Source organism: Meleagris gallopavo, chromosome 5 (genome assembly GCF_905368555.1).
Source record: "Meleagris gallopavo chromosome 5, MGAL_WU_HG_1.1, whole genome shotgun sequence".
Classification (NCBI taxonomy): Eukaryota; Metazoa; Chordata; class Aves; order Galliformes; family Phasianidae; genus Meleagris; species Meleagris gallopavo.
In genome coordinates, this window is record NC_139408.1 from 1,347,394 (window position 1) to 1,365,497 (window position 18,104).

The window sequence follows — 18,104 nt, forward strand, 5'->3', positions numbered from 1 at the left end:
GTGTCTAATCAGCGTTCGTATTCTCATGCATATAAGCTGCACCTCAGATAACCGGTTCTCCCTTGGAGCTGTTGTTCCTTGAAAATAAATCCTCAGATAATCTGCACAAAACCAGAGGCACTGGGGCTACCAGGCAAAGACAGGCTGCGGGGGATCAGAGGAGCGTGGTTTGGATGGACCTGTGCTGCTGTGGGATTGCTGCTTTGTCATGCAAGCCACCAGTTCTGTGAAAATTCAGTCGTCAGGCTTGTGGGACATAGGCTTCTTAGAGCTGGCCCGTGTGTAACGTCTAAAATACCGTCCGGCTGTGCTGAATGCTTTTGGCATTCTTGGCAATACTTCTGAAAACATTACTGTATTCACAGTCTTGTGCTGCGTAGTGATGGTAACTGATATTTCTTACAGAGTTCATCACCTGTAGACACCAAAATGCAACAGCGTTGTGAATTGTCAAGTGAGTGGCTTTCCCATCGTCAAAAAAAGGAGCAGCAGCCCATCAGTGTATGAAACCAAAAGTGCAAGTGTTGCAGCCAATTCTTTCTTCCTTTGCTTACACGTGTATCATATTTCCAGCCGTTGTGTTCACCACGCTTTGAGGCATTTCATGCTTGGGTCCTGATTCTGCAAAGGTTGATACTCAGAATTCACTTTGTTCAATATGAAAAGTCCCAATGAAGTCAGCGATGTGCGCAACATCTTGGTGCGTGAACCCCTGAAGGATTCTGGCTCTATCCTTTATTTTATTTTATTTTAAATTAATGATTATGGCCTGTCACCAGTGTTTGGTTTAACATTTTCAAGTAGTCTGTATGATTTTTGTACTCCTCGTCTTAATTCCAGGTCGTAGTGAAGTGCCTGGGTGATGGACAGGCATCGTACAAAGGTATTATACTGCAGTATCTATAGATTAATCCTCCATTGTGACAGTACAGATTTAGAGGTGTGTGGCCCTGTCATACATTCAATGGAAAACTACAAAAGTTACCAGAGAAAATGAAATTCAGGATTTAGGTACATACTTCATTGCAGACGTTCTATCTGAAATGAAAACTATGAACATCTTATTTAGATAATTAATTCTTAGTCATGTTATAAGTAGCAAGGTGACAAAAGTTTTTGTGCTTTTTCTTCTTTTTTTTTTTTAAACTTCTTTTGGACTTTGGGTGCATGGAAGATGGCAAAGTCTAGAAGTAGGCCAGTTAGTAGAACAGGAGCTGTAGACTCCTGTGTATAAAACGGTAGCATGCTGCTAGAAGTGATGTGCTTTTAGAAATGTGAAACGTTAATGAGAGTTTGCTGCCTTTTTAATTGACAAAGCTTCTTTTCGTGGTAATTCGTGATTCTCTTCTTGTGCAATTGCTGAGATAGACAGTCTCTCAAAATGCCAGCAGTTTGGTGATCTGTAATTCTGGAAGTTGAGAGATTTGCATTGCACCTGAAAAGCAAAGCCTTGTGTGAGGTGTGGGCACAGTGAGTGCTCCAGGTGGGTACAGTGCAAATAAGCAGATGGATGTCCAACTACCCTAACTATTGCTGCTGGATGTTCTGCACTGGCTTTATGTCACAAATTTTGAGGAAAATAGGAATGGCAGTACATTCTCTGAGACCTGTCAGAAATGTTGGCCTACGTAGACGCATGTGCTTTGCAGGTCATTTGTATCTGGACAGATTCTTCTTTAAAAAATGACTTAGTGGTAATTTTTTTTTTAATAATGCCACTTGGGTAGCTTCCTTTGCCTTTTTCCTAGGTTAGCCTTTAAATTAATATGACTGATGCTGCTAGCTCTGCATTGCTACTACACATCCTCAGTGAGTTTATGTTTGAACTAAGTATTCCTTTACAATTCAACAGTTGAAATACTTTTTAAGATTTAAATTACGTTTACATTTTACTCCTCTCTGATGTTGCGGTTCAACCTCATTGCTCTTTAATTGGATTATATTGTATGTTTTTTAAAAAGGTCTGTCTGTACAAATTTTTTTTTATGATGAAGGTGAATCTGTTTTCAGCATCAAGGCTGGCTTGGTAGCAGCACTGTTTCTGTGTACTGGTATATTTTCTGTGAAGGGCAGTTAATGATAGACTGAAGTGCTCTGTGGTGGAGACATCGTCACTTCTGTTAGCTCTGACATGAGGAAAATGGTTCCACAGAGAACTTGAAGATGCCACGTGGGTTGCAGGTTTTAACTTATCATTACTGCTAGTCAAGCTTGATTTGCAACTGCTGCTTAAAAAGAGAGGTGTGGTTGCACTCGGCTGAGAAGTACTAAGGTATTTTGGACCTACTTACCTGACTTAATAGGTTGAAGGAAGAAGACTCAAGAGTCTGTTTCGGTGTCCTAGAGAAGCCATCTACCAACTCGCAACTGCAAACTGACCCTTTTGTCCTGCTAACATAGCCAGACTCCTCTGCATCTGCCAGCAATGGACAAATCAACCATATTTTTCCAGCTCCAGCAGAATAAGGCAGTCCTTTACACAGGTGACTGAGGAAGAAGACAGCAGCAGCAGGTTTCAAAAAAACTGAAGCATTCCTGTCAGCAGCTCCACACACAGATTCTAGTGGGAGTGGGCAGGGATTTACCCTCTGACACACCTGATGCACGCATCCTAGACACTAGAAAAATACTGGGAGGAGATGGACAGGCTCACATATGCTTTTCTTGATCAGCATCTTTTTATGCCACTGTTGGAGACAAACCAAACTACTGGTTCTCAGTCAGTATGTTAAACATTTGCCACAGCTCAACGACAGCTGAGGTTGCCACCCTCAGCTCCTAGGCAGGCAGGAATATGGCTAAGCAAAGAGCCAAAAAAGGCCTATTGAAAGATAAGATTGCCAGTGTTCCCCGGCCAGATACCTATAAGTACCACTGATTGCACTTCATCCTCGAATGCTTATCTAAGGGACTTGGTTTTAGTCTTAATGGTTTACATCCAGGCTTTACTGGAGTGGTATTTCAGTCTTTTCAGTCTGTTATCCTAAAATTCTGTATATGTAGTGGGTCTTGTTTCTAAAATATTACTGTTTATAGTGCTCAGACTGCTTTTCTTGAGATCTGTGATTCTTGTTTCTCTGTATTTTGCTCTGAATTCTGGGCATAGCAACATTTCATGTACGTATTTGGTTTTGGAAGAATGCCCGTTACCTTTAAGGTCCATGTCAAATACTATCTAGATGGGGAATATGCTGCTACTTTTAATTTTTCAGGCTGCTGTAGAATTTTGGAAAGATTAGGAAAGCAATTACTAAATATTTTATTTGGTAACCTATAAGAGGTTATCTATATCTAAAGCGTCTCCTATGAAAGTCAAAATAGGGTCATATCTTCCAAGCAGAAATCTGAGTTTAAGACAAATGATAGTGATTTTTTCACTTACGGAAGCTTTGTACTCTTATCTAGCTAACTAATATAGCTATGTCGCTATTTCTCATGTTGTCATTGAGTCAGTCACTGCATACCATTCATCTATGGTATGTAATGTAGTTAAGGCATAATATATATAGGCAATGAAAGGTCTTTGTCATATAGTATAAGGTCACCATCATTAATTTTCGAATTATAAAAAGGGATTTGCTGTTTTGTGATCATCATTATTGCAATATAATGTGTTGTGGATTCTGCCTGCACATAGAATGAACTGTGATCTTAATTAGAACTTTGACAAGCCTACTCCGATAAAATGATGAGATTATTCGTAATTGATGTCACAATCAATTACCAGTTAGTTCATCATGAATCTACTAACAGGTCTAGCCTTGGTGCTGGCCCCAGGATGTTGATGAGTGTGTGGCTGCCCTGTTCATGCTGTTACTGCGACAGGAGGGCAGATTTTCAGTCAACATCCTAATGACCTCTTTTGAAGTCTATTAAATTAATGACCCTGTCACATTGGTCTAACCTCTTACATCTTCATTTTGGATTTTTTGTTGCAAACCATTGTTTTTTTGAGAACATGATAGAACAGATACTTTAGAGCGCTCCCTCTCATCCCTCCAAATCTGGCACTGTGTCTTATTAGATGAAATAAAAATTAGTTTATTAGTTTATATATTACAGTCGTGAAATATAGAAAGCAGAAATTAGGCAACGTAAGGCAAACAACATGTAATACCTTTCTATTCTGTTTTCTCTTTACATTTCATTTCAATCCTGCTTAATCATAGGTGCCTAAAGGACACGTCTGGTTAGAAGGTGATAATCTGAGGAACTCTACAGATTCCAGGTGCTATGGACCTGTTCCTTATGGATTGATAAGAGGACGCATTTGTTTTAAGGTATTTATGGTACCTAAAATATCTGCATTAATATACATGTAATGCATGTTTCTTGGGCATTAAAACTTGCTGCCTTACATGTCTGACCAAAGCAAACATGAAGGAGAGCTCAAACACATTGGACACTTGCTATAGGAGGGTAAGATAACAGTGTTTTGAGGTTGGTGGGAATTCTGGAGCAACGATTTGGTTTTTGAGAATCTTTCTTTGAGCGGTTGCTGCCTTTTTGCTGACAATTATTTTGCAAGCAAAACCGAACAGTATACAAATATACACACACTGCTGCATTGAAAAGTATACTCTATCCTTAATGTGATTTTTGCTTTTGCAAAATGGCGAAAGGCAGCTTCCTACTTTTGTGTTGTTGTAACTTGAGAAATGTAGTTCTGTAATGGAAAAACCAAAGATGGAGGTTCTAGGACCTGCATATATAGCTTAGACTTGTGGACTGGCCTTGCTAACTCTGTGGAAAAGCTTTAGCAGTGAAGTCAAATCTGTGCTACTGCAATCATCTTCCACTTCTTTACTAAAAAGCAAAAAACCAAAAACTCTTGAATATTGTATAAACCTACATGGCTCCTTCTTTGTCTGTTTCAGCAAGTCTAAAGCTTTATTTAGCACTGAACTACCTTTTTATGTTGTCTGCATTATCAATTTAGTCATTTACCAAAAAGAAGGAACTAAGACAATCTCCTCACCATAACAATTGCAATAGAAGAGAGGGAGAGCGTACTGTATGGACTTAAGTGCTAGCTTTTCAAAAGCTAGATTTCAGATGGTATCATTCAGAACAATTATTTTGAAAACTATTCTCCATATATTGCACAACACCCACAGATGTTTAATTTGTGCTGTAATACATATGGGGGGAGGATTACATACACAAAACTTTGTTAAATTATAAATATTTACAGTTTTTACGAGCACAACTTAGGACCTTTCAAAAAGTGAACAAAAAAATGTTGCAGTTCCTGACTGCGGTCTCTAACTGCTCATTAAACACTCATAACCACAGTTAGGTTTTGTCTGACCTCTGTTCTTCATATATAGCATTTGCTTTGAGCTCTTCCCCAGTGTTTGTTGAGGGTTCCTTCTTCCTTCTCTGCATTGTTTGCCCTGTAACATACCCCAGAGCAAAAAATGATTCTAAACAAGGCTACTCTTATGAATAAAGTTTTAGCTTGGATTATTAACTGTCAGAATAGAGATGATGCTAATATACTGACCGACCTCCTAATGGGAATCTGGTATTTGTCATCAAATGAATAAATAATCTCCAACTGATGTGCTAGTTTAGAAAAAGTGGTGTTAACTACTCTAAGAGACTAATAGTACATAATGGCTATATTAGACACCTATGTTGTGTGGACAGCCATAATTTTTCACATGATCCCTCCACAGCAATAGATTTGTGTTCAGCTTGAATGCCACCAAGCAAGATGTCTGAGAGGCTTTAAATGAGGTGACATGACTGAATTCTAAGTTGAGGAAGCAGTCAATGACCTTGTAAAATGAACGGAACCTACACTACGGATGTTACATACCGAAGTACTTTAGAACTCCAGAATATTATCTGTTTAAAAAGAGTATGCAGTCAGTTGATACTTGATTAAAATAATCTTTTCTTCTTTTTAAACATTTTTATGACAGTTATTATATGGTGCGAATAGGCTAGTGATTATTAACATTTTAATGAGATTTAAGCAAGAATGAGTTTATTCTTCAGAAGTCTGTTTATAGTTTGTTTATGGTGATTCACATCAGACTATTGTATGTTGCCATTGATCATTACAGTAAAAAGCCAGTAAAAGTACAGTAAGAAAGAATATAGCTGGTCTGCATGCTTGTAGCTAGTTAGGAGCCCACTGGCCAAAAAAATATAGCCTGATAAATGTTTGGCATCATGAAAAATCTCTTATTGTCCTGAGAACAGAAGCTTAATTTGGTTTATCTTACAGTGGAGAAAGTTAACGTTTATCTGTGAACTTTAGACCTATGGTTCTCAGTGTTGGTGCACCAGCTTTTAATTCAGAGGGAAGTAAATGATACTTGAATACATTTGTCTTGTTTCCTTCTTTCCAGCATACCAACTGCAGTTTTAACAGTTAAGCTCATTGCATAAAAAGGCCACTGAAAGATAAATAGATGCATTTGCAGTAAACGCCACCGAGGGGAGGACTCCCTTCTTTGGAAGAAGCATGAGTTCTGTCTATCCTACACAGGACAGCCTGTGCATTCTCTGGACATACGCTTCGTGTCAGAGCTAGACTTGCTGAGTATCTTCAAAAGAGCTAGTTATCCTCATTTATGCCCCATCCATCAGATCAGATTTATGTTGGCCAAACCAAAGAGGGCAAAAGGAAATAGCCACTAATTGGACTAGCCAGTTTGAACCAACAAGTCAGAGTCAACTTCTGTTGGAAATTATTACACGCAATGGCATGTCTTTGTTTCACCCAGAATGCTTGTTCCACCTTCTTTCCAACTGGAAGCAATGTTTCTCAGATTCCTCTCTTGCATGCAAACTAGATAAACCATTATTTTCTTTCTAAATCTACCACTAAGATTACTGTGATGGATTTGTAACCGTGTCATCAAATAATATTTTAAGTACTTCTGATCACTGTCACTGAAAGCAGGTCAAGTTGCAGAAGGTGTGATTTCAGTTGCCTGAAATTATATTTGTATAGTAGTGAATGGCATCTCTCCTCTGGGCCTTTACTTGGATGGGTTTGCACTCGTCATATGGAATATTCCTACCTCCTTTTGCTCTTGTCTGCTCTGAGGCCAAGCAAGGACATGACAGCCAGCCTGCAGCCAGCGTAGGTCTTTCTGCAAAGCTTTGAATTGTATAGGTTTACTGCTAGCCAGAATCACAGATAGCCTTCTGTTACTGTTTCATAACGCTCTGTACTTCTGTGGAACTTAAATTAGCTCACTGGTTGGTATGCATGTAGACATGTGTATTTCTGTCTGTCAGCAGATGCTCCTCATGCTCTTCCCTAGCTGCATGTGCTGGAAAAAGAGATGTATGTTCAAAGATACTTGTTCAACAGAGCTTTGAGCCTTTTTCAGATCCAGAGAACTTGACATCCAGGGAATAATCATCCTTGGATTTTCTCAGGGCCTAGGTACAATCTAGTTGAGTTGTTGCAACTTACCAGTGCTAGAAGGGGCCTGATGGATGCAAGTTCACCCAAGCTTCCAGCGGTGCACTGTCTAAATCTAGTAGTAAATTGATGCTGTTTCCTCTCAGTCTCTCATTCTTACCTGCCTTTGCCTCTTGTGTAATTGCAGTAGTAATAAGTAGTAAGTAATATGGAGGACAAGTCACAGAGACTGAGATACTGAACCTTGGCACTGTGCTTCCCCTTGCAAGCAGAAAAAAATACTTTTTAAATTCATGCAGAAAGCAGCAAGGCTCCTGTGCTGCGAATATTCCATAAATTCAAGTCTTCCTGACTGCATACCTTCCTTAAGATCAAATTTGAAGGAAAGATGAACAAGATAAACATCATACTAACAGATGTTTTGGGAACACAAGATCTTTCTGTGTTTAGGTTGCTTTATTTGAGCAGGGGCTGTGAGATTTTTATAGGATTATAAGGATTATAGGATATAGAGCCACAACAGGACATGCATTCTTCAGCACTGTCTCTTTGCCTTCTTTCTGCTGATCTCCTAGCGCTATCTTTGAAAGAACACGTAGTGAAAAGAGAGTCAGTCAGAGGAGACACTGTATAAGACTGTTCTTGATTTCACATTACCTTTTTTGCATCCAAGACCAGCCGGCCTACACGTAATTAGTGACTATTCAGAAGAAAGTTCTCCTGAGAGCATTCAGTAGTATAAACATCTATAAACATCTGAGTTCCTTCTTACGAGCATCACTCTGACACTTGTCTGACATGATTCTGATTTGTGCTCTTTCCCATTGTCACATTCTCAGAGGGGCCCCTTGGTTGAGGGCACTTCCTGGCGGCAGGCACTCCTCCCTCTGTACCTTTTTGCATGGTATAAACTTACCTGTAAGCCCATGGAATTCTTTGTTCAAGCTTCAGTGTATTTCAGATGCTCATCTTAAAAATACAAATGTGTACCTCACAGAAATACTTTCACTGAGAGGCAATGTTCATGCTATTTTCCTCTCCTAGATGAATCAAATATATATACCATGTCTTTTAAGTTAAGAGGCTTACGAAGCTAGAAAAAGTTGAAATTAGAAAATATTTTCTAGGAATGTATTTCTTTCCAAGGCTAAAAAAAAAATATTGAGCTTAGGGAGCTTTACATAGGAAAGTATGCTGTCTATTAATTAATGTTGTCTCCAGCCACTACAGAATTAAGATTGCTTCTGGTGTACAGTATACATTTCTCACACAGGTGAGAAGTTTCAATCCTTGTGTTATAAAAATGATCCAGGTTATGAAAACTTCCAACAATTACAAGTGAAAGTATCGAACTTTGAGTTGTGATAAAAATCTCATTATTTTACAGATATGGCCTCTGAATGACTTTGGATTTCTACGTGCAAGCCCCAATGGCCATAGATTTCTTGATGACTGAAAGAATTAAATGACTGTTGCCAGCTTGCATAATATTTTCTACTGAAATCAATGGAATTATTTTTGTTTAGAATAAACACAAGTGTGACTTGACAAGGATGTCTGTTCTATCTGCGATTATATCTAACTTTAAAGTGGGAACGATACACCGCTGTCATCATCAACAGTGATATGCCTCTTATTTTGTTTCCTCTGGCTGTTTACAGTAAGTGCTTGGATTTATGCAAAAAGTTTTGAATTTTACTAGAAGACAAAGGTAACACTGACTGTTAACACGCGATGAAGAAGGCGATGCATTATTACACTGTCACACAGCTAGAGCCACACATAGGCTGCATCTATATCAGCAAGTACTGTGGCATGCTAGGACTTAAACGGCAAAGCTTGTGGATCTGATACCCATTTACTCATGTGTTTTGTAGGATTTTCCTCAAACTAGCTCCGCTTTGACCCAGCATGTATGCCCAGTAGGAGTCATATAAGGAATGAAGCCTGCGTTTGTTCAGATGATGGAGTCAGTTGAACAGTGTACTCCTGGCTCTAAGCTGAAAAGTTAATGTAGATACAGTGTTGGTGAACGAGCACTGCACCTGCTACTTTGTACCAGGAGAACCACCCAGCTAGATCTGCAGACCTCTACCACCTCTTTCTAGGGGTCAAGTCCTTTTTGAGAATTTAGCAGAAGCTAATTTAAATGTTTAGCATCGAAATAGAAAATATTCCTGTATGGGATCTGTTGAGTCATGGCCTGAACCGGTGATGGAGAGCCTGGGGAAAGGCCCTGGTCAGTTCAAGGCAATTGCAGCTGTGTGACAGGAAGGAGTAGAGCCTGGCTGCACCTCTCTTAGACCTCATTTAAGGGCTCACTGCCACTGAGGAAGGTTCTCTTTCTGGAGATTCCTCCTTTGTGGAGTTTATCCCTCTGAGCCTATATCTTTGGAGACAAGTGAGCAGTCTTTTCCCTTCCCTTATAACACCTTTCTATTGTGTTAGTCCCTTTGTCATTACACCTCTTGTATCACCATTCCATCATGTTGATCCTTCTGATTGTTACAATTTCCATTTCCCATTAATACACCTGATTCTTCATTATCTTCAAAGCATTCTTACACGTATGCTCCTGATTAAATTCTGTCATCTGAGACTTTAAAAGGATTTAACTTACTTAAGAGGCAAGGCCTGAGCTGCAGTCGATAAGAGACAGAGACTGAAAGAAGCCACTCTGTTGTTTGCTGGGAAAGAAAGGTTGTTTAGATATAGTCCAGGTGTACAAAACTTACTGTTGGGTTCTGGAAGTTTTTTATAAATAGCTCTTTGGATGAAGAGAAAAAAGAACAAACACCATGTCTTTAAAGATATGTTAGTAAATGGGCACGTTTCCTCTCTTGAGACAGACTGAACTTGTTCTCGGAGCATCCCTGTTGTCCTGTGAGATGCTATCCTGCATGTCCAATGTTTTGAAAGTTCGTAACTCAGCGTGCTCGTGTGGAGCAGTCACTGAAGGATCTCAATAACAAGTGAACATGTGTCACAACAGACCAAAGATACATCTTCGCTTTCGCTCTTGGAGACAGCGTAACTCCCACCACAGCGGCAGGAAAAGCTGTAACATTGCTCATCTGCCAAGGAAAGAAAACAAAAAAAACCTTTAGTGCTCAAGATGAATCGGGAATTTATTTTGGATTATTATTTTACAGAGCTGCTCTTGAAAAATTTGTGCATGACCTCTCAATGCTGGACTGTGAATGTCAATACTTATGCTGTATTCTTGTTTCTGTGACTGAGAGGCACTAAGTGCAAAACAACCAGAGTCAGTGTAGTCTCTTTAAAAGAACAAATATAAAAAGGTCCTTACAGTGAAACAGAGATACGTTGTAAGGACTGCATCACTGAATGCTTCCAAAGGAGAACTTGATTCTGACAAAGCACCAACATCTTTAGACTGCAATTAAGAACAAACTAAGGAGTGTTTGTCATACAAATGACAAGTCAAGGTTCCAAAACAGACTGCTAACTCAGGAAAAAAAAACAAAAGAAAGGAAAAGTAGTTAAGCTTTCCCCCATCCCCAACTCTAAAAAAATAATAAATTAAAATCAGCTGCTACTCTAAAAAGCAAATAAATTATAAAAGCTAGACTAATATAAAGGAGAAAAATAACACACTGTTAGGTGGAAAAATGTGTATTTAAAAAATGCATTCTACTATCGTAAAAAGCACAATAAGCTGCTTGAGAAATTCTGGGAGAATCCAGAAAAGTAAAATCAAGTGTATTCTGAAGAGAGAGCTAGGTGAAAAATGATCTATGTCTGTATGGGGCTGCTGAATCTCGGCCTGAACCTCTGATTGATCACCTGAGGCGAGCAATGAGTCAGCCAGGGGAGCACAGGTGAAGGCAAATCACCTGTGCTGCAGGAAGGGGTGGAGCCTGGTTGCACCTCTCCTAGAGCCATTTAAGAGCTGACTGCCAGTGGGGAAGGATCTCTCTGGAATCCGCTTCATTGGAGTTCATCTCATGAGCCCAGGACAGGGTGAGTGACTTTCTCTCATTACTCCTATAGAAATTATATTAGCCAAGTTCCTGGTTATATATATATATGTGTAATATCTGTATATCCATTGACTATACATCATCTGTATATCCATTGATCATACAATGTTCAAACAAAAGGAGAGCTGGAGGCGGGATGGGGAGGAAAGTGAGAGAATGCAAAGTAGGTATCACAAAGTCAAGTGCCAATTCAACTCAACAGTGCTGGAAAAGGGCTTCAGCTGACTCTTGGAAGGCGGGATTGACAGGAACTAGCAGAGAAATGGAAGAATAGCAAGTAGTCACAGAATAGAATAACTAAATCTGAGGAAAATATAAAAAAAAAAAAAAAAAAAAAAAGAGAGAGAGGAAAGGCAGAAGATGCAGAAGAAGATGGAAAATGTTTTATGTGACAATGAAAGGTACTAAGAACAAGAAAGCATTCATACCTTCAATCCAGGACATATCCTGAAGATAAATCCGTGCATGTAATGGCCATTCTTTGGTCAGATTATCTTCTATAAAGAAAATAGTGACAAATGCTCAGCTCAGATAACATACACGTTAGTAATTCTTCCTAGTAAATTAACACTTTTACTCCTAGCAGTAAATCTGGTCCCTACCAATCTGGTCATACCTAGTCATCAGTTAAAAAAGTTGTTTTTAAATTTCCATTTTCCTGCATAAACCAGGGAATTTCTGAAGGACATTCATATGATGGAGATGCATTACTAAAACACTGCTGGAAACAGTTTTCGTGCGTATCCCAAACAATTACATGAAATTAGGGCCAAACTTTTATTTGATGTGAGTGCCTTTAAAAAGTCTGGCTATAAATGATCTTCAACAAGCTCTACTGTAAGTGTGTTTACCTGTCCTTTCCACAGAGTGGATTCCCAAAGTGGTTGAGATTGGAAAGGACCCATCTTAACCCCCCTGCACAAGCAGGGTCAGCTAGAGTAGGTTATCCCAGGACTTCACTATTTCTCTGCATAACCTGTTCTCCTTTTGTGAGAAGCCAAAGAAAAACATCCCATTATGCACAAAACTGTTAGAAGAAGGCCATGATTCCTGCAAAATGAGATTCCTAGCAAAAGATAAATGAAAAACAGTTTTAGGGGTTCTTCTCCAATAAAGAGATTCTTAATACAGAAGGAACATCAATTCTAGTCTGCACATGTGAGATTACTGCTGTTTGATCCCCTAGATTCACCCAACATTGAGTGCAGCACGAAAGGAAGAAGGGTGCAGTACAACTCAAACTGTCAGCCACTAACTGATCAGTGTAAATACAAATTTATCAGCACATGTACATTTAATGTCCCGAGTTCACACCAATTTGACGGTGTCAGATTTTGTTCAGCTACAAGTGAAGCCATAAAAGGTATTATTAAAAACAAACTTAACTTACTACACAAAACCTCCCAAATGCTGCCTGACACATGGAAATTCCAACTCTACAAGTGCTGTTATTTCTCATTGTAAAGAACCAGGTGTGCCTGAAACTGACCTTCAGCATATTGACAGAAATATCTTAGATTTTGCAAGACTCAGTAGCTTAGTGTATATTCCATGTTTAAGTCTGGTTGTTTTCAAGAAAATTCCTTCTCTTTGATCAGTGAGTTTTTAAGTGGGTTTTCTCATTTAAGAACACAAGTTTATGATAAAGCAGTGCCATCAACTGTTTTCTACAAAAAGTGAAATTACAGAGAATTTCTTATTCTACATCTACTTATTAAGCTCTGGCTGGAAAAAAGTAGAGGTCCAGATTATAACTTACTTTAATTGCCAGGAGATGGCCTTACCTAACCACCAGATGAAAGGTATTCTAAATGGTTTCCCAGCTTCTACTGTGTAGTTGCTCTTTACTGTGGACTGAAGAGAAGAAAGAAGGAAACTTCCTAACTACTTCCTTTAGCTGTGATTTGAGAAGTCTGATGTGCATTTCCTTGGATACAGCATTACTCAGATAAGAAAACTCTCTGTCCTTGGAAAATGTCACTATGAAAATAAATAGACCTGAGCAGCAAGGACACAAAGTAGGGATCACAGTTCTGTATCCTGGTGAATTTCCTGGACGCATTTCCTGATTCCAGACCTTTTCCAGATTTTGTTCAGTCATCATTTAGCATTTAAAAAAAACAACAAAGGAGAAGGCATCTTATTTTGTTCACTACTGTACTAACACAAATGATACCAAGAAGCCAGAGTTAAGGTATTTAAGAATACAGGAGAGACGGAAATCAAGCCATGTGATTTGGATAGTAAAATTTTGTAACTTTAGAGAAATACTGCACAAAACTTGGTTTCTAATAAAACAACATTTAATTAGGGGCAGTAATTGTAACTCAAGAACTTCCCAGGTGCTGACGATCGGAACTGAAGATAACTGCAATTTTAACACTACTTATTTTATTGTTCCCATTTATTCCTAAAAATTCCAGTAATATTCCAGAAAAATTACACATCTCTGATCTTTATCTAATCAAATAATGGAGTATTTCTTTCTTTACCATGGAGCACCATCACCTGCTTGCTGCTACCTTACTCTTCAAAACACAATGGTGTATTTTAAACATCAGCAGGTACAATTCATTGCTTGGATAATTTCCTGTCTGAACTGAAATTGTTCTTCCTAGTGCAAAGCCCAAACCTGAGTAGACTCCCTGGTATTTCAAAAAGATGTTCATTTGCAATTAGTAGTCTCAACTGGCTTGAGTCCCCAGACTTAACACATAACCCAGCGATTGCTCTGTCAGTTTTATATGCGGCAATTATTTGCTTGTCTGCATCAGAACTGGAGAAACTTAATTCTCCAGAGTTGAACAAAGCTGTTTTATTTTCCTTATTCTCCTATTCAATGTACTATGGAATGTAAAATACCTCAGGACAGCACAAATAGCTTTGGCTAATTATTTTAACGTAGAAGCACAGCTCAGTATGAGTTGGGGAACTTAGAACCAGAAATATAACCTAGTGGTTTCACCAAGTGTACTCGTTTCTTGTGTTCTTCCTTGTTTCAGCTACGTGATTGTTATTACGTATTTCACAGCCACATTTCTTACGATTCTCTGAAGAAAATCAGTGAGAGAAGGTTACTTAGGAATGCTGTCCTTACCAGCACTGAGTTATAGTTGGCAGCTTTACTTACAGGCAACTTATGCTCAATCTGTGGAACTCTGTGCACAGAGTTGCACTTTCAGAAACATTCCTGGGAGTGGGTAACTGTGAAGACTTGAATTATCTTTCCTAACTTGAAAAACAAATTTTAATTCACAAGTAGTACAGCCTGCCTGGCTTTGCCATCTATTGGATTTGTCTGACAACAAGAGGTGAAAGGATTCTGCAGCTCCATTGTCTCAACTGCAGGATCTAAGAAAACACTGGCAGGCTCATCAGAGAGGTTTATGAGCCTGCAATTCAAAGAGATTAAAAGGAAAAATCTACTGAGATTCTTTCAGGCTACAGAACAACATTAAATAACTATTAGCGGCTTGGTTCAGTAAAGCTTTACTAGAGCCCTTGCTGGGTCATTCAGAAATTGTAAAAGAGGAAAGGTATTTAAGTTTTACTTGAGGATACAATAAATATTTCTTGGTCTATTTAAGGCTGAGTTTTAGGTTGCAAGCAGTAAATGGAAATTTAACTCCTTTAACAGTTAATAGTAAATGATAATAGTAAAGATGTTCATAATACCAGAACAATTTCTCTAACTGTTGTCTATTTTTAGCACTGACTTTTTTTCTTTAAAAAACAAGATAAACACTTACAATTACCCAAGTTCAAGATATGTACTGTCAATCAATATTGTCATGACAGTACCCAAAGCCTGGATATTTACAGAATTTTCTTTTTTCTCCTTATAGTCTATTTATTTTTCGAATAATTACTAAAGTTTGAGGCTCTTACGTAATTTAAAATAAGCATGCTTTAATTTGAAATTTTTTTTCCAAACAAAACACCTTTTTTTTTTTTTTTAAATAAAATAAAATACTGCTTCACTCGTACTCCAAGGAGCTGCAGTAGAGGGATTGTGTTCCATACAGCCATAAAATCCATGGCTAGAGATGGACATATAGTTCTGTCACACTAAAGGCTCAAATTAATGGCCATGCAAAAAGCTTAGTTTTGGTTTAAGTGCTTTTTAAGAAGGAATTTTTGTAACAAGAGACAACTAACCCTCCCCCCCTCTTCAAAGGGACCTTGAATACAGGAAAGGGCTGGCAGGAACCCAAAGATGAAGTCCTGCTTTTGGATTGCAATATCCAAATGCAACAGTTCTCTGTGAGACAACTGGCCACTAAGCAGTTGTCCAGGAGATGACCTTGGGATTCCAGTGGACAGCAGGATCAGTACAAGTTAGCAGGGCACTGCTTAGTGCACTCAGCACCTTTAGGGAGTCATTTTTATTATTGTTCTCTCTTGACACTTTTGAGATTACATCTGAGGCCTTGTGCCCAGTTTGAGGCTCCCCAGTACAAAGTACTGACATTCAGAAATAACTCCAGTCGCCTACCAATATGGTTATGGGTTGACCCAGCATACAAACAGAAGCCAAGAACACGTTTTGCATCTCATTGTCTCTCAGTGCTTAATGAGAAGACTTCTTAGAAGGATGCTAAGCAAGGGACACAAGATGCAAGGAGCCTTCCATTTAACTTGATTAAAAATACTGGAACAGGCTGTCAGAAAAGCTGTGACATCTCTATCCTTAGAGAAATCAAAACAAGACTGGAGAAGGTCTGAGCAACTGATCTGTGCCGGCTTCCAGACTGATCTAGATGGCCCATGGAGGTCCTTTCCTATCTCAGTGAGTCTGAGTTTTTTGTGCTTTCAAACTGTGACATAAGCGTGAACTTTCAAGGCTCAATTGACTTAACTTGTTCTGCAGTTTTCATAGTAGTTTGCAACCTAAACTCACCAAGAAGCTTTTTGGTGACTTCTACTGTCAGGTTTGATTTTAAATGTATATTCCTCTTTTCTAAATAGAATACCAAACAAATAATGGAAAGTCTCTAAGGAGAAAATCTGTTGAGGAAAGCAGTACTAAGATACAAAAGCGTATTTACTTGTTATTTTCAAAGACTTCAAAAAAACCCTACAGCCAGAAAAAAAAAACGGTAGACTCCATAGTATTCAAGCTTCTAAGAACTTCTCAGGCCACTGAATACCTAAGCTAAGTAATTAACAATGATTTAATCTAACACTGTAAGGTACATACAGATCAGCAATATCTGCTATGGGGAAAAGACGGCAGTGCAGGGGACTTCTTCCTGACTGGCAGCCATACACGCACATGCACACTGGCATCCTTCAGATTCTGCTTCCTAGGCTTTGCAGTCTTACTAACTTGCTATATTATCTTTCTCATCACTATTCCCCTTAGCTGCTGTCTCAGTGCCTTTGTTTCTGTGAGCCCTTACAGCAGCGGCTACAAATTTGTCTAGAATCATGACTTCAGAAGCATCTTGACAGGCATCCAAAGAACTGGATTTTATTTCGTTGTCATTTTGCTGCTAGGGAACATGCTACAAAGAATGCATCGACACTGCACGTGTATGTTGTGTGTTTGGCTTAGTTTGAAACCCTGTGTCCTTTTTGAATAGGATGCTCTGTATTGCAATATGCCCATCCTATTTCCTCACCATTACCAAATACCCGTGTAAAGAAGTTGTTTTCTTTCTTTGCTCTTTTAAAAACAGCAACAAAACATCGAGGTGGCTTTTAGAGTAACTCGTCTAGATGCAGAGGAGTCTCTGTAAATACAGAGGACCTCCAAAATACTGTAAAATAAAATTTTGTCAGAAGTGATGTACAGAAATGTCCTTAAATACAATGGGAATATTAAGTACTTTATTAAATCTCCATGTAATTCCCCTTAGCTAATAGATTTACCTGATCCATGAAAATTTGATATTTGCTGTATTTAAAATTTAGGTAAAATTGGCTATATATAAGAAAAACTTGCAGCTTGATGTTTAAAATTTCATCTTTTTTCTGTGCGCATGTAATTAATGAAAATGGAAGACACAACTGATACTTCAAGTGCAGTACAATGAGAACAGAAATTCCTGTTCTGGCACCACACCAGACAATAGAAAAATAAGACTGAGATAAGTTATTTAGGATGGATCTTAATACTGTTTACATAAGAAATTAGCACAGGATCAATTTTTTCCTTTCTTCTTAAATATTTATTTACTTTTTTTCTTTTTTAACCCCTCCCACCCTCTTTTCAAAACCCAGACAAAGCCTGAAATACAAGATTATTTAACTAGAGAATTCATACTGGGCATGTACAATTATATATCACTCTTTTTATCCTGCAGTGATGCATATCTACCAGAATGACTAAGCCTTTGTTTCTCAAAGTTCTGCTATCCGCAGCGGCAGGGGAGTTAAAAATCAGCACAAGAGAGAAAGGTCTGATGGTGTGCCAATGTACAATGGAAGAGAATTCAATAACAAGCTGCAGAGACAGTGGGCTTTTATCAGACACATTCAGAAGTGGTGGTGGCTACACGTCAATGCTGGACCAGAGTGTGTTACTGCAGAGTGCGACTGAGTGTTTTCCCCACAGGCAGTACACTATTATTGACTCCCCCCATTAACATGTAGGGTGGATATACATTTATTGAAGGTTCTAATGGAAGGCTGAGGGACTCCTATCCCGAGGCCAGAGCAGAAAGACAGCCTATCACTTCATGTAATGGTAGCCCATGTGTGACAGA

At 38.7% G+C, this 18,104-nt stretch overlaps 2 protein-coding genes across 4 annotated transcripts in view; one reads left to right on the top strand and one right to left on the bottom strand.

Moving 5' to 3' along the window:
• IMMP1L (inner mitochondrial membrane peptidase subunit 1) overlaps positions 1 to 8,941 on the top strand; it is a 29,665-nt gene extending 20,724 nt beyond the window's left edge. Inside the window, exons 5-6 of one of the 2 annotated variants that reach the window (XM_085223876.1) lie at positions 4,170 to 4,280; positions 8,778 to 8,941. In XM_085223876.1, the coding sequence (XP_085080002.1) occupies positions 4,170 to 4,280; positions 8,778 to 8,846 (180 nt within the window). In that variant the 3' untranslated portion in view covers positions 8,847 to 8,941. Of the gene's footprint in view, positions 1 to 405; positions 3,886 to 4,169; positions 4,281 to 8,777 lie in introns of those variants that run through there. The other variant, XM_085223877.1, reaches the window with a different exon arrangement.
• Positions 4,018 to 18,104, bottom strand: part of DNAJC24 (DnaJ heat shock protein family (Hsp40) member C24) — a 36,503-nt gene continuing 22,416 nt past the window's right edge. The window contains exons 4-5 of one of the 2 annotated variants that reach the window (XM_085223878.1): positions 11,823 to 11,891; positions 4,018 to 10,464 (exon numbers count right to left, since the gene is read on the bottom strand). In XM_085223878.1, the coding sequence (XP_085080004.1) occupies positions 10,340 to 10,464; positions 11,823 to 11,891 (194 nt within the window). In that variant the 3' untranslated portion in view covers positions 4,018 to 10,339. Of the gene's footprint in view, positions 10,465 to 10,494; positions 11,399 to 11,822; positions 11,892 to 18,104 lie in introns of those variants that run through there. The other variant, XM_085223879.1, reaches the window with a different exon arrangement.